Source organism: Canis lupus, chromosome 7, assembly GCF_011100685.1.
Source record: "Canis lupus familiaris isolate Mischka breed German Shepherd chromosome 7, alternate assembly UU_Cfam_GSD_1.0, whole genome shotgun sequence".
Lineage (NCBI taxonomy): Eukaryota > Metazoa > Chordata > Mammalia > Carnivora > Canidae > Canis > Canis lupus.
In genome coordinates this window covers 39,636,740-39,661,194 of record NC_049228.1, presented here as the reverse complement: position 1 = coordinate 39,661,194, position 24,455 = coordinate 39,636,740, and the positions used below count along the sequence as shown (strand labels likewise).

The 24,455-nt window shown below is 47.7% G+C and overlaps 1 protein-coding gene across 1 annotated transcript; it reads right to left on the bottom strand.

Annotated features, from left to right (window-relative positions):
• Positions 1-7,525: 7,525 nt before the first annotated feature.
• On the bottom strand, positions 7,526-7,777 carry LOC100855683 (40S ribosomal protein S27-like). Its single transcript, XM_038541777.1, has one exon. The coding sequence runs from the start codon at positions 7,775-7,777 to the stop codon at positions 7,526-7,528; it is 252 nt and encodes an 83-aa protein (XP_038397705.1).
• Between the last annotated feature and the right edge of the window lie 16,678 nt (positions 7,778-24,455).

Here is a 24,455-nt window from a genome sequence, read left to right as displayed (position 1 = left end):
ATACCCAATTGTGATGATAATACTATTTCTAGTAACATTCCTCATAACAGTTAACATTTCTTCAGTGCTTTCTGGGTGCTAGACACTGTTCATCGTGTTGCATTTTGCACCAGTTACTTTTCACAGGAAGACTTCGAGTTGGGCTTTGCAATCCAGATCTCTCAGCCCAGGACACTACTAGGGTACAGAGAGCTCAGTGACTTGCCCAAGGTCACAGAGCAGCTAAACGGTAGAGGTGGGATTTGGACCCAACTAAGCTGGCTCCAGAGGCCCCGCAGGATCTGAACCACTGCTGGTGGACTTCCATAAGTGGCAAGTGGTGCTTCTGTGCTTCAAACTGCAAGGCGCTAGGCCCCAACAGATAGAGGAGGAAGGCATATCCCCACCCTAGAGAAACTTCCAGAGCAGATGACAACCCAACTCATCAAATACAAGTGATGTCTGCAGGGATAAGGCAGTAGGGTGGGACTCCCCAGGAGAGAGCAGTGCACAGGGGCACAGGGAAGGGAAAGCATGCGTGGCCCCCACAGACTGGCCAGCAGGGGAGCTGAGAGGCCAGAGGGGCCGACATGAGGGTGTCTAGGAGGGGTCTCAAGTGCTGTGCTAAGCAGGCCTGTTCCCTGCAGGGGAGGGCTCCATCTGAGGCAGAGGATTTTGCAAAAATTTGCGTTGGCAGAGGGGGAGATGGATCTGGGCACTGGATCCCAGGAATCCCATTTGGCTGCTTTACGAGCCCAAATGTGAGCTAGAGATCACACGTCAGAACAGGCCAGGGGATGGAAACCACTGTCTGGAAGGAAAACTCGCTTCGGTTGTGACAGGGAGGGGAAGACAGAGGGGATTATCTTTATTTTAAACAGAAACTCTGCTTCTCACAGGGTCGGCGTTAGGGCTGTCACCCGGTGTCCTAGTTTTCCTAGTTTGGGTTCCCTCAGAAGGGGACCAGAGGTAAGGATGCTAAGGTGTGAGGTTATTCTAGGGGCAGGAGGCCCAGGAGGGCTGGGTTCTGTGAGAGGGGAGTTAGGCAGCCCGTGGAGGGTGTGTTATCAATCCAGCCTCCTCTGCTGAGAGTCTGGGGCTTAATCCCTAGGGAAACTCTGCATAAGAGCATAAAACATACTCCTAAAATGGATTCCCCGGGGGTGAGGGGTCTGAAGTACTCATACACCCGCTCTGTCAGTCCTGAGCTCTGAGGACAGCTCTGGGGTGTATTAATTTCCCCTCCTGCTGGCCATCAGGCTGCAGGGAAGTGCTGGGGCAGAGAGTTGCACCCCCAGGGTCAGGCCCTCTCCCCAGGGGCCAACAGGGCCTGGCTGATGCAGGGAACGGAGCCAAATAGGACTAAGGAGCAAGGACTCCACAGATATTTAGAAATGGCATATCAAAATGATGTGTTTTAATAACCCTAGTCATGCAAGTTTAACTTGTCAGTCATAGACAGTGGCAGGCATGTATGCAGCCTGGCTGGCAGGCTTTCTGCCATGGAACTCTGGAACTCTTGTGGCGGGAAGGCTTAGAGAGGATGTGGGGCTTAGCCCAGGGCAAAGGATGGGAGGGTTCCAACAGGTAGAGCGGAGCCCTTGCACATCAGGACAGGCCATGCAGGGCATGTGGGGGGCAGGCAGGCCGGGAAGGGAGCCTTGGCTCAGCTTTGGGGGAGGGTCAGGTGCAGGAATCTGGAGGTAGAGCTGCCTGGAAGCACCACCCCTGTGCGGGGCAGTCAAGAACAGAGTACTTGGCCTGTGCTTTTCCAACCCCTACCTGTGCAATCGATTGAGTGCCCTGTGAGGCTGTGACCGAAGCTCAGGTGTCAGACCCAGAGCAGGGTGGTAGAGATGACCCGGGATGCACAGACGGTCGGTTAAGCAGGGAGGGTTCATTGGGCAGGAGTGTATGCTGGGAGTGTAGAAAGGGATGGATGGCATCATTCCTGGAATAGAGGAGTCGGGAGAAGGAGCAGAGGTGGAGGGGAAGCAGATGAGTTTGGGCTGGATGCTCTGGCGTCTTCAACAGCGAGTCAGGAAGGTGTCCTCTGTCCACTAGAAGCTCTGGCCTAATAAGTGAAGTGATGTGTCCTTGAGTAATAGGATCACAAGGTAGAGAGAGTGAGCACGAGGACCCAGGGAATTGCATCCCTTCCAGCCACAGGGATGAGGGGAGGCAACCAGGAGGAAGCACCTTAGTCTGATCTCAAGAAGCAGGTGGAGAAAAGAGGGAACGCCTGGAACCAGGCGGGACCATCAGAGTGTGGGTTCTGCTGGGGGAGCCGGGCACTTCGAGACACTGGAGCAGAGCTGGAGCCAGATGCAGAGTCAGATATTTCTTCCCTGTGCATGAAAAACTATAGATTTTTAACTTACAGCCATTGAAGGCTATTGAACTGGGGCAAATGGTGTTGGACAGGGGGACAGGCAGCCCATGCTGGGCAGGAGACGGAGATCCTGCAATTGAGAACAGACTTTACTTGGGGAAGGTGAATGAGCAGGACTATGAGCCAGGTCACAAGGCAGAGGACGCCCACACCAGGCAAATGGCCCACTTCCAATCTCGTGGTGCACTTCCACGATGCAGCGCAAGGTTTGGGCTTTCCTGTTGAGGCAAATTCAGTGGGGCTGGTCAATCTTGAACACAACTCATGGGTTAATTAGTTTATGTTTTCCTGCTTTTCTGAGATGTAGCTTTCACAAGTGTGTCAGTGGGAAGTCGTAGGCAGATCCAAGAGGGCTGTGGGTTGAAGTGCATCAAAATGCATCCATCCAAAATTTCTACAAGTCTGTTACCAAGTGACAATGTTTACTGCTGTGCAACAAAAGTTTGCTTCAAATGACCTTGAAGGAAGTTGGACTGTTTCCCATGTCAGCCATGAACAGATGGAAATGTGTGTGCAGACGGCAAGAGAATTTATTTTGAAAGCTCTTGAAAAATCATGTCTCCTACCAGTGTCAGAACAAGTATCAATGTAAGAACACACTCTGTGCTGGCATAAACAATAAGAATCTTGTTTCATTCCTGACAAACAATATTTTTTATGAAAGCATATGAATGTGTGCTCTGTTTTCTCCATAAAATTCTTGGGAATTTTTAATTTTAAACATTTAAGTCAGAGAACAAGAAAGCTGAAACTTGCCATTTAAGGTAACCCTAACTGGGATCCCTGGGTGGCGCAGCGGTTTGGCGCCTGCCTTTGGCCCAGGCGCGATCCTGGAGACCCGGGATCGAATCCCACGTCGGGCTCCAGGTGCGTGGAGCCTGCTTCTCCCTCTGCCCGTGTCTCTGCCTCTCTCTCTCTCTCTCTGTGACTATCATAAATTAAAAAAAAAAAAAAAATTTAAGGTAGCCCTAACTACTCCGATCATGATTAGCTCTCCACCAGGAGAACCCACAACATCACCATCACAAGTGTCTCTGTGGCTGACCATATTTTCCCCAAAGGGCACAGAAACATCTCTGCTTCTATGTGTGCTTCCAGAACAACACCACTCGCCCTCCCAGAGGTGGAGTCTATTTCCTCCACCTTGAAACTGGACTGGGGTTTGGGGTGGTGAGTGGGGTGGGGGAGGATCTGCACCTACCTTAACTAATAGGATGTGATGGAAGTGACACTTCAAGACTAGATCACAGAAGGTGGTATGACTCCCATCTGGCTCACTCTGTCTCTCAGGACACTTGCCTGTGGGACCCAGCCATCATGTCGTGAGCAAGCCCAAGCCACATGGAGAGACCACGTGTAGCTGCTTCTACCAACAGTATCAGGCAGGCTGACAGCCAGCATTAACCACCAAACCGTGAGTAAGGGAGCCCTCAGGAGATTCCAGTCCTCAGCTCCAAACCATTCCAGCTGAAGCCAAGTGGAGCAGACAAACTATCTCCACCCAGCCTTGCAAACTGTAGATTCATGGGCAAAATAAATGTTGCTTTAGGACACCGAGTTTTGGGGTAATTTCTTATGCAGTGAGAATAACTAGAAAAGCCCCTGAAAGCCTAAAGCCTAGGACAGAAGTGCGGGCAAAGAGGATGACTGAGTTCTGGGTGTTGGATTGAAATTCTTGACCATGAAGAGGCTGGGCAGCATTTAAGAAAGAAATTGCAAATTGCAAGGATTTGGAGCAGTCAGGGCCACAAGGAATCTACCATCTGTCAGCATGGCCAGACTTCAATGCTGCAGGTGTAACCCCTTCCCCAGAAGCACATGCATGAGCACGAGTGAGCAGAAGCACAAGCAAAGCTCATAATGTGAGAGAGGATGGAAGGGCCTGGTGACAGCTATCTGTTTGTGAGGAAGCCGGAGTCACAGATCCTGAAAAGAACATGACCTAGAGGCTCCTGGGAGGACAACCAAGGTAGGAAGAACTCTCCTCCTTCTCTTCTTCCTCCCTGTTCTTCTCTTGCAAAAAGGTAAGGATTAATTACTAATCAATGAAAAAACCTCCCATCCCACCTCCCATCACCTGCCTCTGGCAACCACCAATCTGTTCTCTCTCTCTATCTCTCTATATTACTATTTTTTCCCATTTGTCCATTGAGGGACACAGGTTGTTCCCATCCATTTGCTATTATAAATAAGGCTGCAATGAACATGGAGATGCAGAAATCTTTTCGAGTTAGTGTTTTTGTTTTCTGTGGATAAATACCCAGAAATGAAATTGCTGGATTGTAAATTATTCCTATTAAAACTTTTTCTTTCTATTTAAAAAAAATTTAAGGAACCTCTATACTGTTTTCCACAGTTGCTGCGCCACTTTGCATTCCCACCAATAGAGCATGAGGGTTCCTTTTTCTCCATATTCTTGCCAACACCTGTTGTTTTTTGTGTTTAAGATTTTAGAGATTCTGACGGTTGTGAGGTGACATCTCATCGTGGTTTTGATTTGCATTTCTCTAATATTGAGCATCTTTTCATGTGTCTATTGGTCATCTGTATGTCTTCTTTGAAAAAATGTCTACTCAGATCTTCTGCCCATTTTTTAATTTGGATTGTTTGTTTTCTTGCTATTGAGTTGTGTTTTCTTTATATATTTTGGATATTAACCCCTTATCAGATATATCACTTGCAAATATTTAATCCCACTCCATAGGTTGCCTTTTCACTTTGTTGATGATTTCCTTTGCTGTGCCGAAGATTTTTAGTATGATGTCATTCCAATAGTTTATTTTTGCTTTTGTTGCTTTTGCTTTTGGTGTTGGATTAAAAAAATCATCATCAAGACCAACATCTAGTTTATCACCTATGTTTTCTTGTAGGAGTTTTATGGTTTGGTCCAATCTTTAATCCATTTTGAGTTAATTTTTGTATATAGTGCAAGATAGCGATCTGGTTTTATTCCTTTGCACATGGCTGTCCATTTTTTCTAACATCTATTGAAGTGACTGTCCTTTCCTTTTCATATATTCTTGGTTCCTTTGTTGTAAATTAATTGATTATAAATGTGTAGGTTTATTTTTGGGTTCTTTATTCTGTTCCATTGATCTATGTATCTATTTCTATGTCAATACCATATTATTCTCATTACTACAGTTTGGTAATATAGTGTGAAGTCAGGGAGCATAATGCCTTCAGATTTACTCTTTTTTTCTCAAGATTTCTTTGGCTGTTTGGGTTTTTTGTAGTTCCATACATATTTTAGGTTGATTTGTTCTATTTCTTTGAAAAATGCCATTGCAAAAAAAAAAAGAAAAGAAAAGAAAAATGCCATTGGAATTTTTATAAAGGTTGTATTACTCAATGAGTAGATTGCTTTGGGTAGAGCAGACATTTTAACAATATTGATTCTTCCAATCCATGAGCATTTTCATTTATTTGTGTCTTTTTCAATTTATTTCATTAATGTCTTATAGTTTTCAATATAAGCGTGTTTCATTTTCATGGTTAAATTGATGCCTAGGTATTTATTTTATTCTTTTTGATTCAATTGAAATTGGATTGTTTTCTTAGTTTCTCTTTCTGTTAACTCATCATTAGTGTATGCAAATGCAACAGATTTTTGTGTATTGACTTTGTATCCTGACACTTTACTGAATTGATTAGTTCTAAGAGTCTTTTTGGTGGAGTCTTTAGGGTTTTCTATACATAGTATAATGTCATCTGTAATTAATGACAGTTTTACCTCTTCCTTTTTGATTTGGGTACCTTTTATTTCTTTTTCTTGCCTAACTACTGTGGCTAAGACTCTTAATACTATGTTGAATGAAAGTAGGAAGTAGGGTCATCATTGTCTTGTTCCTGATCTTAGAGAAAAAGTTTTCAGTTTTTCATCACTGAATATGATAATAGCTATAGGTTTGTCATGTGTCAACCATTTATGACAAACCCACATATATGGGGTGAAGTACATTCCCTTTATACCTACTTTGTTGAGTATTTTTATCATAAATGGATGATGAATTTTGTCAAATGCTTTTTCTGCATCTATTGAGATGATCATATGTTTTTTTCCTTTATTTTGTTGATGTGGTAGATGACATTGATTTGTAGATATTGAACCATCCTTGCATCTGTGGTCTAAATCCCACTTGATCATAGTGTATGATCCTTTTAATGTACTGTTGAATTCAGTTTGCTAATATTTTGTTGAGGATTTTTACAACTATGTTCATCAGGGATATTGGCCTGTAGTCTTTTTTTTTTTTTTTTTTTTTTCTTGCGGCATCCTTGTCTGGTTTTGGTACCAGGGTAATGCTGGCCTCGTAAAATGAGTTTGGATGAGTTCCCTCCTCTTTTATTTTTGTAAGAATTTGAGAAGGATTGGTATTAACTCTTCTTTGAATATTTGGTAGAATTCACTAATAAAGCCAACTGGTCCTGGACTTTTATTTGGGAGGCTTTTAATGATTGATTCAGTCTCCTTATTAGTAATCACTCTGTTGAGATTTTCTATTTCACCATGATTCATCTTGATAGGTTGTATATTTCTAAGAACTTTTCCATTTCTTCTAGGTTGTCCAATTTGTTGGTTTATGATTATTCATAGTGTCTCTTATTATCCTTTGTATTTCTTTGGCATCGGTTGTAACATCTCCTTTTTTATATTTGGTCTTATTTATTTGAGTCTTCTTTCTTTTTTTTTTGGTGAAATTAGCTAAAGGCTCATCAGGGTTATTTATTTTTTCAAAGAAACAGCTCTTACTTTCATTGATCTTTTCTATTCTCCTTTTAGTCTCTATTTCATTTATTTCCTCTTTAACCTTTGCTATTTCCTCTTTCTACAAGCTTTAGGCCTTCTTCTTTTCCTAGTTCCTTGACGTGCAAATTTAGGTTGTTTATTTGAGAATTTTCTTGTTTTATTGAGGTAGGTATGTATTGCTATGAAGTTTTCTGTTAGAACTGCTTTTACTGCATCCCACAAATTTTGGTATGCTACATTTTCATTTTTCTTTGTCTCAAGGTACTTTCTGTTTTCTTTTTTTTTTTTATTTCTTCTTTGAGCCATCGGTTGTTCAGTAGCATGTGTTTTATTTTATTATTATTTTTTTAATCCAAAACCTGTTTATTGGGATAGTGTCCCACTCCTCTTGATTCAGGGAGCTTTTAGTGCTGCTTCCACCTGAAGGAGCATCCTTCTGTAAGCCTTGCTTTTCCTCCCGTGGGCTGGCAGAAGACTGTGGAGCAACCGACACACAGAACTACCGTCTGTGCATGGCTGAAGACGGTGGTGATTTTGTAGCATCCTGGGCACTTCATGTCCATGAAGTAGGAGTTGGGGCTCTGCACCAGGTGCTTCTTCTTGTGCTTCCTCTTCTTTTCTGGGGATGGGTGCAGGAGGTCCTTCACAAGGGGCATGGTCTTATGGGGAGGTCGTCACCACCAGAAAGGTTCAGTAGCATGTTGTTTAATTTCCACATGTTTATGAATTTTCCAGTTTTCTTCATGCAATTAATTTCTAGTTTCATACCACTGTGATCATAAAAGACATCCATGTAAACACTTAGCACAGTTCTGGCATATTAAGGTGCTAAGTAAACAAGAGCCCTTCTGGGAAGAGAGAAGCAAGAAGGCTGGGGAAGAGGGTTGGTGAGGAGATGGGGGGCTTGGATCCTTGATGTGACTCTGCCACCAGCTAAGTGATCTCAGACAAATCACTTACTTGTTCCCTGGCCTATTTTCCTACCTGTAAAATGAGCATACTGGACTCATGAGTTATGGGTTTCCATATTTTGCACTCTTTAACTTGCATTAATATTGGCTTATATTTTTTGTCATTACTAGACTGACCTACTACCCCTAAACCCAGACCTGGGCTGGCTTTCTGCAAAGCATTTCTATTACCTCTGCTTACTACACTCCCATCCCGGTTCTCAGGCCCACAGTGCTGTCCAAGGTCATCCATGGTGTTGGAAAAATGACTTGATACCTACATACACATCTATTTAAATATTAGAAGTGCTCATCACATCTGGGTTCCATTTGACCAAAAAGGCCTGAGAGGACGATTTTGGTATTTAGTGATTGCAGGGTCTCTCAGACCCCATTGCAGAGTTCTTTCCTGCAGGGATTGCAGGCAAGGTGTCCCTAAAGGGCTGCCAGCCTTCCATGAGAGAAGAGTTTAGTCTCTTTTTACTTTCTTCCAAATTATCTTTCCATAAAAAATGTTTGACTCTACTCTGGAAGCCCAGGGCCCCTGCCTCATCCTCCTTTGCACCATCCCTGGCTGCTCACCCAGGTCATACCCTGTGGTTGTAGAACAATCAAGCCATGATCATAGTGGGGGAAGATCCAGCACTGCTGTGTTTCCAGACGCCTCACCTACGTGTGCATGTGGATCTTCCACATGGCTCAGAAGCCATAAGCAGAATAGAAAAATTAACAGAAGGACAGAGCACAAACATTTATATTATTAGCTGGCACATTATTTCTATAAGAGTTACTTTCCCAAGGGAAATATCTTGTCACAAGCTTAACTCATTGGTAGAAAAGGACGATGCTGTTTATAGAGAACACTTTTGTATTGATTGTCTTATTTATTTGAGACTCATCAGTGGAGAAACAGAGGCCCAGAGAGGCTGCTCAGAGTCCAACAGCTAACCTGTGGCAGAGACAAGACTGGCACACAGGTCTTTGGGCTCCTGGTCTAGTGTTCTTTCCTGGGCCAAAAGCTACTTTAAAATGAAAAGCTTTTCAAAACAGTATCCTCTTCAAACAAATAACTGATTGATAATATAGAAAAATTGTTTAGGCTTGTTGGCAGAACTTCTCTCCCAAAGTCCTAAAGTGCTTATAGAGTCAATGGCCTAGCTGTCAGTGTTTCTGGACCGTGTATTTCCACCTGCCTCCTAACTGCCCCCAGAAGTCTGCATAATGCCATTGTCACGGTTCAGTCACTGAGTGCTGGGGGCTCACCCCGTCCCGGCTTCCCTCATTCATTCACCTTTAATTTCAAGCAGGAAACAGGAAATATGGCCATGGGTAAAGCCACGAGATGGGAATACAACATTTGCTACTACATCCTTCATTAAACTCCAAAGTTAAAATAATTCATGCAGATGGCACGGTCATCAGTGCTCTGCCAGTTTATTTTAAGAGAGTTCTTTTTTCCAATTCAGTGGTGGGGCTAGATATCAACTCTAATAAGGTGGAAAATTCTTGCAGTGGAAAACCGTGTGGGTGCGTTTCTGACAAACTCTGAGGACCCACTATGCATTGCCTCATGTAGGGATTATTTCTTATTTTGCTTCCCAGATAATGAATAGGCTCAATTCCAATCTCAAAGGCAAATGTATCTGGAGAGATAAAGGAATGGAGGAATGGAGAGAGGACCCATTTAAAACACAACAGGGTCTCTTTCAGCAAAATGAATAATTAAATTTTGGATTTGTTGTCCAACAAAAGCAGTAATATGGGCAGACGCCAAGAGAAGTGTGACCGTGGTGTTAATGGTGGATTAAATGAAACATTACACTGTTCTCTTATTGCTGCATGGGGTTGGGTGTGAGGGAAGGAAACGAGGTTACGGAGGCAGAGTGTCCCACGGAGACTAAGGCACTTGGCATTTTGTGATCTTGCCACCGAGTTCATTTGTCCTGAGGCAAAGTTATTCTCTTTTATTGTATTTTCTTTCCCTCCCTCTCTGTTCTTCCTCTCTGTCTCATGCTGCACAGTCCTTCACATTAGACTGGCTACATCCAGCACTGGTTAAAAACTTTGACCTGTTCCTTGCAACTAAATAAATTAATAGTTTAGGAATAAGGAATTTAGGACTAGTTTTGTATTCACAGCTGATTGGATGGACCATAGAAGCGCTATTCACAGTGACTCGGAACCACAAGCTACCCAAATGCTCTTAGACCGAAGAATAGTTCAGGTGTAGTGTGCTCGCCCACTGAGATGAATGACCTACGGCTTCTTGCTACAGGATGGATGAACATCGCATCCGTAATGTTGAGCCAAAGGTGCTAGACCCAAGAGAGAACAGGCCATATGAATCTGTTTATAGACAAGAGTATAAAATCAGGGAAAACCCAATCTATCCTGTTAGAACCAAAGGTTGTGCTTATCCGTAGCTTTTAGTGACCAAGAGGGAGCACAATGCAGCGGGGGTGGGGTGGGGGGGGGTGCGGGGGGGGGGTCCTCCTGGATTGACATAATTTTCTTTCTGGATTCATGTGTTGGATAAACAGATATAATCTGTTTGGTTCGTGAAAACTCTTTGAGCTGTTCACTTATTAGTCCTTTTCTGAATGTGTATTTATTTATTTATTTATTTTAATAATTTTTTTTTTTTATGATAGTCACAGAGAGAGAGAGAGAGAGAGAGGCAGAGACACAGGCAGAGGGAGAAGCAGGCTTCATGCACCGGGAGCCCGATGTGGGATTTGATCCCGGGTCTCCAGGATCGTGCCCTGGGCCAAAGGCAGGCGCCAAACCTCTGAGCCACCCAGGGATCCCCTGAAAGTGTATTTAATTTTAGTTTTAGAGATTTTATTTATTGGTTTGAGAGAGAGAGCACAGTCAGTGTGGGTGGGGGGTGCAGAGGGAGAGGGAGAATGTCAATGGCCCCACTACACGGTGCTGGCGGCTGCATGGTCTGAAAGTGCTTCCTGCGGTTAAGTAGGACCCAGCCTTGGACCGCCCAACAACTGCTCCCCTGCGGCAGCTGGCTCACAGATACAGACCAAGGGAAAAGCCAGAGAAGAAGCAGAGGCTGCTGGCCTAGATGCCCCACTCAGAGGCCACCTGTCCCCCGAGGAGATGTGGAGCCCATCACCACTCTGGTGGAAGGAAGGAGGCTCAGCTGGCAGTGGTTGTGCAAGACGTGGATCCTGTCGAGCACACTGTCTGCTCATGTTGTTAGAGCAGTGCACTGTCCAGGGGGAGGCAGGCCAGGTGTCCCATCCACAGGAAGACCTCACCCCTTGCCAAGCTCACACAGGTCAGCTTGGAAGATGGTGGAGCTCTGGCTAACTGGTGGGAGCCTTCAGGACCAGCTGCACATGGCAGACAGGATGGGATCCCTCATCACTGGGAGGCAACATCCTGTGTCCAAGCTGGAAAGGGCAAAGGATAAAGCACTGGCCACCCAACTGGGCCCAGTGAACACTGTTGAGGTTTCTGTACATAAAAGTAATAAAAATTCAGCCAGTGTCAAAACTAAAACCAAAACCAAACCAAACCAAAGCCCCCAGAAATTGAGCAGGGCTCTCCTCCCCAGGTAGCCCCACCCTGGGCCTGGGTCACCTGCTGGGGTCAGCCCAAGCCTGCCACACAGACATCTGCCCACCTTACTGTCTGCCCACCTTATCGGCTTACCTTCTACTCTTCTCCATTTCAATGCTTACTGCTTTTCTGCCTCATACCTCCTTCCTTCTGGACTGCCAGCCCCACACATTCCCCCTGGCTCTCTTGGAAGCAGCAGTGATCTTGTGACCTTCAGCCACCGCCACCGTAGATTGGTTCTGGGATGGGCTTGCGACTGAATAAGGACCAATTTCAGTTACCTCCCTAAAGCATGCCTCCCCTGCCACCACTGGTTGGTCCGGCAGCAAATACATGGCCAAAGGGAGTGAATCCCAGTTTTTCTGTAGGACATTTTGGAACTAGAACAGAGAAGGAGAAATAAGTCTTTTCCAGGAGTTAAGCGGTTATGTTTAAAATTTAAGAGCCATGTCAACCACATTCCCTGGAACAGGGATACAGAGACAGCTTAGGGGGAGAGAGAGAAATGATATAAAGACAAGACAGAGAGAAGTCCCAAGAAGGTTCTGGAAGTTTCTGGCAGCGTTCAGCTTCTTGGTTATACCCCTTCCTGAAGGCATACAGCTTTCTTGGTGCCACAAGGAAGCCCAGGATCTGCAACATAAAGTTCTGTTCTTTTGAACCAAGTTCTAAAGTTGACCAGTGCCTGGTGCCTCATGCACACGTCCCACACTGTGCTGGTCAGCTTGCTCCCCATAAACAAATCAGTCCTCATTTGTAGCATTTGCCAATCCCATGATATAAGTACTTCCACTGAGGCCAATTTCAAGCTACCAGAATTTTAACGAGGGGAAAGTTGAACATGTGCTGCACTCAGAGGAGCTGGCACCAGCATGCCCTTGTGCGGCCAGGTCACATCCCCCTCTGTTTGTGGTCTTCTCTCACCTTGTGATGTCCTCCCATCAGCTCTCCCCCGTGGCCTGCTTACTTTCTCAGTGCCTGTCTCCTGCACCACCAGGAAGCCTTCTGGAGCCCCTTCCAACCCCCTTAGCTCCCTATGTTTGCCCCTGTTGTTGTGCTCACAACACGAAGTGCAAATTTTCATGAAGACTGTGCCCCTCCATTTACACAGGCCATATCTCAGGGACCTTGCCCTGGGACCCCTGTGCTCACCATGTGCTTCTGCGCAGGGCTGAGGAGGAGGGGGCCGGGATTGCTGGCTGAGTGTACCGTCCAGCAGGAGGTCCCGGCTGAGACCCTGTAGCACAGACCCTTAGAGGACAGGCTGCTGTGGAGAGGCTCATCAGCCTCAGCCCTGAGAGGAGCTTCAGTCCAAGGCAGCCCTATGATGCTGACTGGGGCCCCAGAATCCAGGGAATAAATGATTACCTGCCGGAGCTGGACTATTCTCCTGGGAGAATAGCTGTGGTCAAAACACAAGCAGCACCAGACTTTCCAGGGAGACTCAAACTCTAGGTGTTAAAAAATCAGTCTGGGGGTGGTGGGCACCTGGTGGGTCAGCTGGTTGAACGTCTGACTCTTGGTTTCAGCTCAGGTCACAATCTCAGGGTCCTAGGATCGAGTCTCACATTGGGTTCCCTGCTCCAAGGGGAGTCTGCTGGAGATTTCTTCCTCTCCCTCTGCCTCTCCCCACACTCGCTCTCTTTCTCTCTCTTAAATGTGCAGGATACAAGAAGTAATGCTGCTCAGCTCTAAAAGCTACCTTCAAGGCCTGTCTGTAACCCCTGACTCCGCAGTGAGGCTGTGCCAAGCAGTCTGACTCACCACCACTTTAGTTTCTAAGGTTGTAGGACTTTCATTCATGTTATTCAGTTGCCAATTAATCATGAATCAATTACTGGTCTTTAAATAAGTCCTATTTTGCAAGACTTAATATCTGTTGGATCTACCCATATCAGTGCAAAGTTTTTGAAGCTAGGAGCCATGATAGAGCCTTTCTGTATACAGTGTTCCTTGGTGTCTCTGATCATGCCCAAAAATTGGGTTTTCTCCTTAAGCACCCATCTGAAGGATGCCAGGGGCCTCCTCTGTAGGGGACCGACAGTGCACGGCCTGGCAGCTGGAACTGGATACCATGCCCTCCACTCTGGTGTAGCAGGCTTCTCTGTAAAACGGGAGCAGGGTATTTGTATCTGAGTCCAGTGTGCCCGACCACTGGCTGGATGGCACAGCATATGCTGCATGAAGGGGGACTCCTGCTAGGCCCCTGACACCTGTCATGCTGTGATGATGTAGCTCAAGCCTTCAGTTCTGGGTCTGGAGCATATCTCACAGGAAGGGCTGTGACACTGCTCTGTCTGCTAATGACAAAACATCATCTCAACCAGATACTTTCACCTTAGGTGAGGCCTCTTGTCAAAACCTGCCTGTCCTACCAGTGAAGTTCCTAAGAGTGAGAGTATGTGAGTGAATCAGTGATCTCAATCCAAAAGCATTTCCTTATTGACCGGCTTGGTTCCCAAAGTGAGAATGGTGAGAATCTGATGCCTGGTTGAAGTTTTGGTCTCCTCCGAAGCATTTACCAGATCATGGCCTCTACAAAGTCTGTGTGTGACCATGGGGCTCTGACCCACACTGGCTGAGGTGGGGCCCAGGGTGGGCCCAGAGTATCTCAGAAGCTCACACTTAGACACGGGGTGCCCTGGGTCACTTTGGTAACTTGGAATAAGTCATCAGGCTGGCAAGGGAGTGGCTGTCCTGGCAGGTGACAGCCATCTATGTGGACACCCGCTGGTCTGAGGGCGAAAGAGGAGGGACCTGAGGCTGTCATCATCACCTGCATGATGGACTACCCTTCTGGGTCACCTCCAAACTGTCAGAGTGCGAACATGAGCAGAGAGCACTACTTCCAGACCTTGTTTCATAGGTCTGTCCAGGGAGCATTTAGGGAAAGGGCGCTTTGTGTGGGTGCTGTGTTGGGCAGAGAGCAAATTCACAGTGGAGCCAAACAGAAACAGTCCCCACTTGTGGCTTTCCATCTAGAAGACACATCAGTGTTCGATTCATTGGTCTGTTACTCCTTTCTAGCTCAGGTGGGGCTCGATGTGGGGCCCCCACGGCGTCAGGAGAGCAGGCACTAGGCTGAATGGAAGGACTGGTCTCCTGGCTCTGATGTCCACTCCTGGGAGGGAGGCTCTCGGGTCCCCGTGCCGTAGCTGGTCACCATATGGTCTGATAATTGCTGCCTCACGGCAGTGGGTGGTGGAGCAGCCGAGTGGATGTGGGGTTCCTCTTATAGCACAGAGCCTGGGGCAGCTCCTCAGAGACGTCTGCCCTGCCTATACTACAGGCTGGGAACCAAAGGGGATGCTCCCCAAGCCTGCAGTCGGCACAGGACTGAAGCTTTAAGCACCACCCACCCAGCCCTGCTGCACTGTGTGTTGTCTCAAGGTGACTGTGGTCAGGGAAGGTGGCTCTGAGAGGACTGTCTGTCCTCCAGGAGGGTGGACGGAGGACTGAGAGGGTGGCAAGGGTAGTGCACATGCAGCACGCTCAGCATCGTCACACGCTGGCCAGTGGCACTGCTCTTAACCAAGGGGACAGTGACCCAGAAGACAGGCCAGTGGAGGTACCCCCTGAGCCCGATCTCCAAGGGGGGAGAGCCAGATATCCGTCACCCTACTCCGTGTCAGCCAACCTCTACAAAGTCCGAAAGCAAGTTGCTCCCAGGTCCCGTGGAGCCCCATGTTTTCTGACGGGCACAATCACAAGCTTCCAGCTTCCAGAATGTTCTTGGGTGTGTTAAGCCCACAGGTGCCTGACAAAGGCCAGCTCGGGTGCAGTGCCTGCCCCACACCTGCCCCACATGCTGGGAGGAAGGGCAGGTCAAGACACAGATTCCTTCTCTGGCCACCACTGGTTTTGATTAAATGTGAAAGAGGTCAGCAGAGAGGATCCTGGCCATGGGGTGGGGACAAAAGCAGAAGAGAGGCAGGGGTTGCTTGGGGTGGTATTGGAGCCGGGCAGGCCCAGCCTCTTCTACACTTGCATTTCAGTGTTCACTTACATCTGCACACACGTAGGACTGCCTTACCTGGCTGCTTTGTAGGCTTTGGCCTCTTTGGGTTTCTTGGCATCTCACCATTGTAAGGTCCCCATCTAGCGGCAGTAGAAGCCAATTGCAAGTCTGTTCCTCTTGTCTTGTGCATTTGGTCCTTAGGGAGACTGGGGAAAGTCAAAATGCATGCTGAGATGAAGCTGGCAGGGCAGTTTAGTATTTGCTGATGGATCAGGATTTGAGATGAAATGTCTCTGTAGATTGCTGAAGCAAGATTGGGTGACATTTGGGGGGAATATATCACACACTGAAGTGAATTTCATGTTCTTGGGCCAGGAGGGGTTGCTTGAATGGGGTGGAGGGTCCCTGTGGACAGTTGCCAGGAGTAGCTGGTGGCCTTATGTAGGGCCTGGGGCGGTGGGTGGAATTCAGTTCTGATGGAACAACTGTCCCAAGACAAGATGCCGCACCACTGTCCCAAGATGCCCCACCTCTGTCCCAAGACCGTCCCCCCACCTCTGTCCCAAGACCTCCCACCTCTGTCCCCAGAAGCCCGGCCTCTGTCCCGAGATGCCACGCCTCTGTCCCCAGACCCCCAACCTCTGTCCTGAGATGCCACACCTCTGTCCCAAGACTGGCCAGCAGTGTAGGTCAGGGGTCCCCGGTCTCATTCCCTGCAGCGTGCCCTAAGAGACAGTGGGCTGCCCATCTTCTTTGTGCCCCCCGCCCCCCGCCAGCCTCTCGGGAGGCTGTGTGGGACGGGGGTTCAAGGTGTGGGTTTAGGGTCAGGTCACCTGTGCTCCGGAGAAAGGCATGCACTTGTTTCCTCACCTGTGATGTGTGGTGCGGGCAGGGTGGCTCTAGGTCCTGCGGGTTGCCGTGAGCATTGCGGAGACCAGCGTCTGCCTGGCACAAAGTGGGGCTCCACACGGCACTGATGTTAACTCCTCTCTTTCCCTTCATTGATCACTCTATCCCCCCCACCCCACCACGTTTACTAGGGTGGCTTTGTGCTGTGCTTGTGTAAGAGGATGTTCAACACACACCCGTTCCTATGGTAATGGAAGCACCTGAAGCCAAGAACGACACGAGCAACTCTTCATGGGCCGTGGCCACGGAGCCGCTGTGGCCTGTCTGCACCAGAGCCCGGGAGGTGTACAAGCAAAGGCCGAGAAGCCCTGGAGCGGCTCAAGGGGCGGGTGGAGAGCTGCCAGTGTGCGTGCCTCCTACCCGCCCCATCTACGGGAGCCCACGAACCGGAGGCCAAAGAGAAAGGAAGCACCCAGAGAACAGCTACGCGGGGAGAGTGTCACGTCCTCTGAGGTGGGAGGAGTGGCTATAGGTGACCTGAAAAGACTTTGTTCAAGAAGACGTCCTGCCAGAGCTAGGCACCTGCCCAGTGGGGATTGTTTTCGGGACACAGAAACCGCGTTGGGGGTTGGGCGAGAAGCTTGTGAGCAGCCGGCTGGGGGAATGACTGCACCAGTGTCCAGTGTCGTGGCTCCAGGAAGAGAGTTCACAGGGGAATCCCTAAAAGCCCTTGGCCTCACGGGGAGCTCTGGTCCCTCAGCTCCTGACCGGCCCCTTAACCATGCTGGAGACTCCCCAACCATAGCTCATGAAAGAGGCAGAGACTGAGAAAATGAGGGGCCCCGACTCTCCGAGTATCCTGGGCAGCGTGGAGCCAGGACAAACTTTAATAGCATGAGATTCTGGAGTTTTGATATTAGGCTAGATTGTATGTGTGATGACCTCAAAGTAGAGGACCTGCTGTCAATGGCGAGTGACCTCTGAAGCCATGGTACCCGGGTTTCATGCAGGGGTGACGGAGGGTGGCAGGCAGATGGGGTCCTAGAGAGGGGGATGGAGCTCGTGCCTGGAGTCCTGCTCGTTTAATAAATAGGTAACGGGTGCATTTGCCCTGCATCCTCAGCTTTGCTGAGCTGAGGAATTGGCTCTTATCCTGGGAGGACCAGGTCGACATGACACTTGTCTATCCATGTTGGGACTGTCCAATGTCATCCTGCCCAGGAGCACAAAGGTGCATAGACTAGATCCTCTATTGGTATTTCTCACAAGTCTGCACATAAAAAGGCAGTTAATACCACAAGCCAGGGTTGGGGACCCAGAGCTCAGCAGGACTCAACCTTGTTGGCTCTCATCTCTGTCCTGTGTGCACACACTTCACCCTGTGGAGCCAGGGTTTCTTCATCTGCTCCAGGGGTATCACCTACCCTGGAGGGTTTGTGGAGTCAGTGACTCAGTGGCTGTGGAGACTGGAGCAGTACAGACCCCCAGATGCAGTACCTAACCTCTGGTCTATAAATGTGACTGCCCAGGATGGGGCAGCTGGCAGGACACTGCATGTGACAGGATAACCCACAGTCTCTGTGCCCAGAGAGCTTCTACCCTGGGAAAGGGGTAGACTGGGTGTGTGCACACCTGCCTAACTCAGACAGTGAGTTTTTGGTGAAGACTGCATGTTTTTACTGACCTCTTTCTACACAGATGCTTTGGGTCGGGTGTCAATATTCTTAGGTGAGTTTGTAGCCAAATGAAAGATAAATTCAGAGTCCTTACCTAGGAGGTGTGATACAAGCGGCAGAGTCGGGCAGTGATGACCCCAGGACCTCCCCCTAGGTTGTCTGACAGCCAGCCAGCGGGCTTTGGGGCCTCTGCTCTCCAGTGGCACCTGGGAAGTACCCGTGGTGACTTCCCGTGAACTCTGTGACAAGGTTCTGGGGTCTCCAGGTGCCGGCAGCTTGCTTTCCCAGAAAGCTTCAAGAACAGTGGGCACCCAGATCCAGACTGCCGGGTGACCAATAAGGCTGTTCTCAGATTGGCCCTCAAGGAAGGGAAGGCAGCTGGGGGCCAGGCCCCTCCCTGGCACCCAAAGTCACATGGCAAGGTCAGCGTAACGCAGGCCCACACCGTCTCCCAAAGACAGTGTGAGAAAGACCTGTTCTTGCTGACTCTGTCTGTAAGGTTTGTTCCAGGAGAGCCCATTCCCTGCCCAACCTACATATATGAGGGATGTGGGGCTGGGGGAGGGAGGGTGGAGACAGAAATCACTCAGACAGCATGATCAAGATTCTAAAACATCGGGGCACCTGGGGGCTCAGTCGGTGAAGTGTCTGCCTTCGGCTCGGGTCACAATCCCGGGATTCCGGGATTGAGCCCTGCATCGGGCTCCCTGCTAGGTGGGGAGCCTGCTTCTCCCTCTGCTGCTCCCCTTGCTCATGCTCTCTCTCTATATATCACAAAAAATAAATAAAATCTTTATTTATTTATTTTTAAATCTTTATTTTTTTATAAAGATTTTATTTATTTACTCATGAGAGAGAGAGAGAGAGAGAGACAAGCAGAAGGAGAAGCAGGCTCCATGCAGGGAGCCTGATGTGGGACTTGATCCTGGGACCTCAGGGTCACCCCTGGACCGAAGGGGGCGCTAAACCACTGGGCCACCCAGGCTACTAAAAAGATTCTAAAACGTCCCCATGACTTGAAAATTTGGAACCATACACTAAAGAGAAAATACAAGATCAAAGCAACATTTACTTGGGTTAGAAACATTATAAACCATGAAATGGAGCGCTCCTCTTGATAGAGTTCCTCTGAAGACTCACTGGGGCTTTACCGGACCCAGCTCCTCACGAGCACCCAGTACGATGCGGGTGTCAACGGGAACGGGGGGGGCACAGTCAGGTCCCCTGGGCTCCACGGTGGGCTTGGATCTGGAGTGTCCTTCACAGCCTGGCAGCAGGGTTGACGCCTGTAACAACCTGGTGAAGAGTAGTAGGAACGGGGTGGGGGCTTGTGAAGAGACCCTTAGGGGCCTGAGAGACAGGAACCCTCAGACATTTGTTGTTCCCAAACCGTTTCATAGAAAGGTGCCCTCCCTTGCACTGAGGCTGTGGAGGCAGAGCATCCTGGAGGGGTGACTGAGCCATGCCGCAGCCCCTTGTGGCAGAAACTGCTAGGTGTCTACCAGTGTACATTTTCTACTTCTTTTTAATGACAAAACCCTGATTTTTTTATGGGGCAGCAATGTGCTAGCCAAAAACCGTATTTCTTGATCCCTTGCAGTTAAGTGTGGTCACACATCTAAGTTCAAGGTCAAGAACTGTGAATGGAAGCATTTTCTGGAGCCACTGGGAAGGCTCATTAATGAGAATTGATTCACTGGGAAGCACACTTTTTTGCCCTTTCTTCTTTCTGTTGGTTAGGGTATGGATGCAAGATGGCACTCCAGCAGCCATCTTGGACCATGATATGACCTTGAGTGTAGGAGCCACACCACAGGATGTTGGAGCAGAAGGATGAGAAGAACCTGAATGGCAGATGGAGACAGAGCAGATGTTTATATGCACTTACTGGGTGTTCACTATACTCTACACAGTGTCTTAGGCACTTGGTGAAACAAACACACAGTATCTGCCCCCATAGATATCAAATCAGTGAGGCAGCCAGGGCTGCCTGCTGCCATATCCAGTGTATGGCCAGGGAACATCGATGCAGAGTGAAACAGGGCCCTCTGAAGTGGTACAGAGGGGAGGTCCTGCCAGGAACTTACATTGTAGGAGCTCACTCACAACCCTGATTAGACAGATGATAGCATGGGGATTTACAGATCCCAAGATTGCTCAAAGAAGTGATCCAACAGGGAATCAAATCCTAAGACTATTTGACTAGAACTCACTTTCTTTTTTTTTTTTTTTTTTTAAGATTTTATTTATTTATTCATGAGAGACACACACACAGAGAGAGAGAGAGAGAGAGAAAGGCAGAGACACAGGCAGAGGGAGAAGCAGGCTCCATGCAGGGAGCCCGACGTGGGACTCCAGGACCATACCCTGGGCCGAAGGTGGCGCTAAACCGCTGAGCCACCCAGGCTGCCCTACAACTCACTTTCTTAACCACTTACTTCACTTGCTCAGGGCAAGAGGTGAGAGAAGTGCAGGACCGTCCTCGGAGGCATAGAGAGGAAGAGGACCTGGAGAGGGCAGTATTCTGAAAGTGGGGGTGGTGGTGAAGAGAAGTGTAGGGAGATGATCATGACCTTCAAGAGGACAAAGTTAGTGATAACCTCCCTAGCTTACTAAGTCTCTCAACTTGAGTCTTTCCCCTGTAACAGGTTTACAAAACTTTTCCTTTTCATGTCTATTATTGAGATTTATGTTAAAAATAGATTTCAGCAACTGTTGGGTAGCGTAATTATTCCTCTGACGCCAGTAGGACATCCAGTACCAGCTTCTTTTGTTGTCAATCTACCAAATGCCACACAGAATCGCATGTCACGCAGTGGTGGCAGCTGTTTTGCAGACATTTAAGTATAGAACGGAGCTGTTTTTCACAAACAACTTCACGACTTCACGTCCACGGACCTGAAAGGTGTTTCTGCACCATATGCTTCTCCTTCTTGCACCGTAGAATGAGAAATAACACTGCCGAGATCACTACCAAGAAGTATACATTCTCATCTTATCTTGAGGGGTGCGGACAATATGTTTCCAAAAATGCTTCCTCCTATGACTGTGCCCCCATGGCTTAGAAGAAACCTGCCCTCCAGATTGAAAGTGATTTCCTTTTTTTTTTTTTTTTTAAGATTCTGTTTATTTATTTGACAGAGCAAACAAGCATGAGCAAGAGGAGGGGCAGAGGGAGAAGCAGATGTTCCACTGAGCAGGGAGCCCGATCATGACGCTTAAGGCAGACGCTTAACCACTGAGCCACCCAGGTGTCATCTGTTTCATTTGTTGAAGGTTGTAAGGAGACAGTCCAGCTGTTTGAAGGATAAATCGGATCCTGTTTCAGTCTGTTCTCTCATGGCATCGTGTGGGGAACCTCACTTCTTCTTCAGAACAACCCCATTATCATCCTCATTTATTGTACATCTGGAAGAGTTGAGGTCCTCACAGCTGGGGGGCTGGTAATGACCTGGGACACGCTGTGACTGCAGTCTGGCTGCAGAGTGGTGCATTCCCATGACCCTCCTGAGCCAGCTTCCCACCCCAGCCTGTCCAAGACTGAGCTTCTGTACTCTGTGCTCTGCAAAGTCTTTCTTGGGGTATGCAAAGAAGGGACGCTTTGGGCCACCATTTGGGTATAGATTCTAGAGAGTTTCAAGGGTCAGTCATTTTGAGGGTTTTTTGTTGTTGTTGTTGTTGTTGTTGTTGTTTGTTCTTTTCTGTGTATCTTTCTCCGGGGGGAATTAAATAATCAATCTTAGGATGGGTGCTGAAGCAATTGCAGAGCAGTATAGCTAGACAACCAACACCAACCAAATCATCAACTTGATTTCTTCACTCAACATTACATTTTGAGCACTCTCCCTGATGACATAGACGGATGGGTATAAATAGTCGATTCCCTTTTAACTGCTGTATAAGAAACGGTTCACGGTGTGGCTCTATCGGATCTTATTTCCCCATTTCCCTTGGAAGCATGCTGAGCTTCACCTCTGGCTGCCCCCTAATGCAAGCAGCACAGCCGCCCATATCCCCGTCCAGAGTTTCTGAGAACAGCTGCACTGTTTGCACTGACTGTGTCCTCAGCCCTTGCTGAGCTCCCGGGCGGGACATACTCTTACCTCCTGCACTGACTTTGGACGTGGCCGTGGGACCTGTTTGGCCAGTGGAACTATACTGTATCTGAGCAAAATATTTCACTGACTTGTGTGGTTGGCCTTAGCTTCCCTTGAGACTCTGCCCTCCGTTATGAAAACAACACAGCCTAGATGGTGGCTAGTCCTTTATCCCTGGGACACAAGAAGCAGGCACCAGAGCCAAACGGAGAGCAGCCTAAGCCAGCCTGGTTGGGGGATCCACTGCCGCCTGCAGCCCTCGTGGTGCACAGGCAAGCTGCCTGTCTCCTGACTCCGTTGTGTCCCCTGGAATCTGAGTAGCTCTGTTGCTGTGGCACAAGCAACTCCTATAGATAAAGGGCTCCCAAGAGTGAGCTGCTGCCAGAATCCATCCTGCAGATACGCTCTGGCCTCAGGAGATGGCCTGTGTGCCGGCAACATGATGCAGATCACTTGATGGAACCATCAGAAACATACTAATAGGCTATGGCTTTGGGTGAAGAGATTTCAAGGCAGAATGTTCACTGTAGGGGTTGGATGTTGTTTGCTGTATAAGCTAAGGTACTAAAAGAAAGAGGTACTCAGAAAATAGTTGGCTTATTTGTTTGAAGGTTTAATTTACTCATGGCAAAATCCATCCTTTTTTATTTTTAAGTGGCTCCACACCCAACGTGGGGCTCAAACTCATGACCCTGAGATCAAGAGTCAGATGCTCTGCCTACTGAGCCAGCAAGGGCCCCATCCTTTCTTGGGTGCAGTCTGGGAGTTTTGATGAGTGTATACAGTCATGTGACTACCATCAAAATCAATACAGGATGATTACATCATCCTGCCCCATTGGAGTTAAGCACCTGCTTCCAGGTCCAGCGCCTAGATTCTGTCTCTATGGTTTTGTATTTTCCAGGTATGTTCTGAACAGAGTCCTGCAGTAGGGAGCCTTTGAGTCTGGCTTGTATCACTCAGCATATGCATGTCCAGTTTACCCATGTTGTTGCGTGTATCAGCAGTTTAGTCTTTTTTAAATTTTGAGTATTTTTTCACTGTTTAGATGCACCACTTGTTGCTACTTGCTGTATCACAGTTGAGCCATTGTCTGTTGAAGAACACGTAGGTATCTTTCACTTTTTGGCAATTACAAAGAAGGCCACTATAAACATCTGCATAACAGTTTTTGTTTGTTTTGTTTCGTTTAGAGGGGGGATGAAGGTGCAGTGGGTGCAAAGGGAGAGAGATAATCTCAAGCAGACTCTCTGCTGCATTTGGAGCCTGATGCAGGACTTGATCTCATGACCCTGAGATCATGACCTCAGGCAAAATTCAGAGTCATGTGTTTAACCAAATGAGCCATCCACCCAGGCGTCTCTGCATACTTTTTTTTTTTTTTAAGATTTTACTTATTTATTCATGAGAGACACAGCGGGGGGTGGGGGTGGGGGCGGGGAGCAGAGATTCAGGCAGAGGGAGAAGCAGGCTCCTTGCAGGGACCCCGACGTGGGACTTGATCCCGGGTCCCCAGGATCATGCCCTGGACTGAAGGCAGGTGCCAAACTGCTGAGCCACCCAGGGATCCCTGCTTCCTGGTTTTTGAGTGAAGTTCTGTTTTTATTTCCCTTGGGTAAATCTCTAGGAGAGAGGTTGCTGGGTCGTGGGATACCGCAGACTGCTTCCAAAGTGCTCGTGTATCTTCCGTTCTTGCCAGCAGTGGGTGAGAGCTCCAGTTGCTCTTCACCAACAGATAAGGAGTAGTATCTCCTTGTGGTTTAGGTTTGCATTTCCTACTGACCAGTTAGGTTGAACATCTTACATGTGCTTTATCGACCACATGTCTTCTTTGGTGAGGTGTCTGTTCAAATCGTTTGCCCATTTAAAAAATTCTATTTAATAAATAAATAAATAAATAAATAAATAAATAAATCTTTTTTTTTTTTTTATTAGTGAGTTTTAAGAGTTCTTTGTATGTTCTGGATACAAGTCCATTGTCAGAAATGTGATCTACAAGCATATTCTCCTAGCCAATGACTTGTCTTTTCATTCCTTTGGCGAGGTTACTTAATTTTGATGAAGTCACATTGGTGTGTTTGAAAGCATGGTTTATTTATTATTATTTTTAAATTTTATTTATTTATGAGAGACAGAGAGAGAGAGAGAGAGAGAGGGAGAAAGAGAAAGAGACAGGCAGAGGGAGGGGGAGAAGCAGGCTCCATGCAGGGAGCCCGATGTGGGACTCG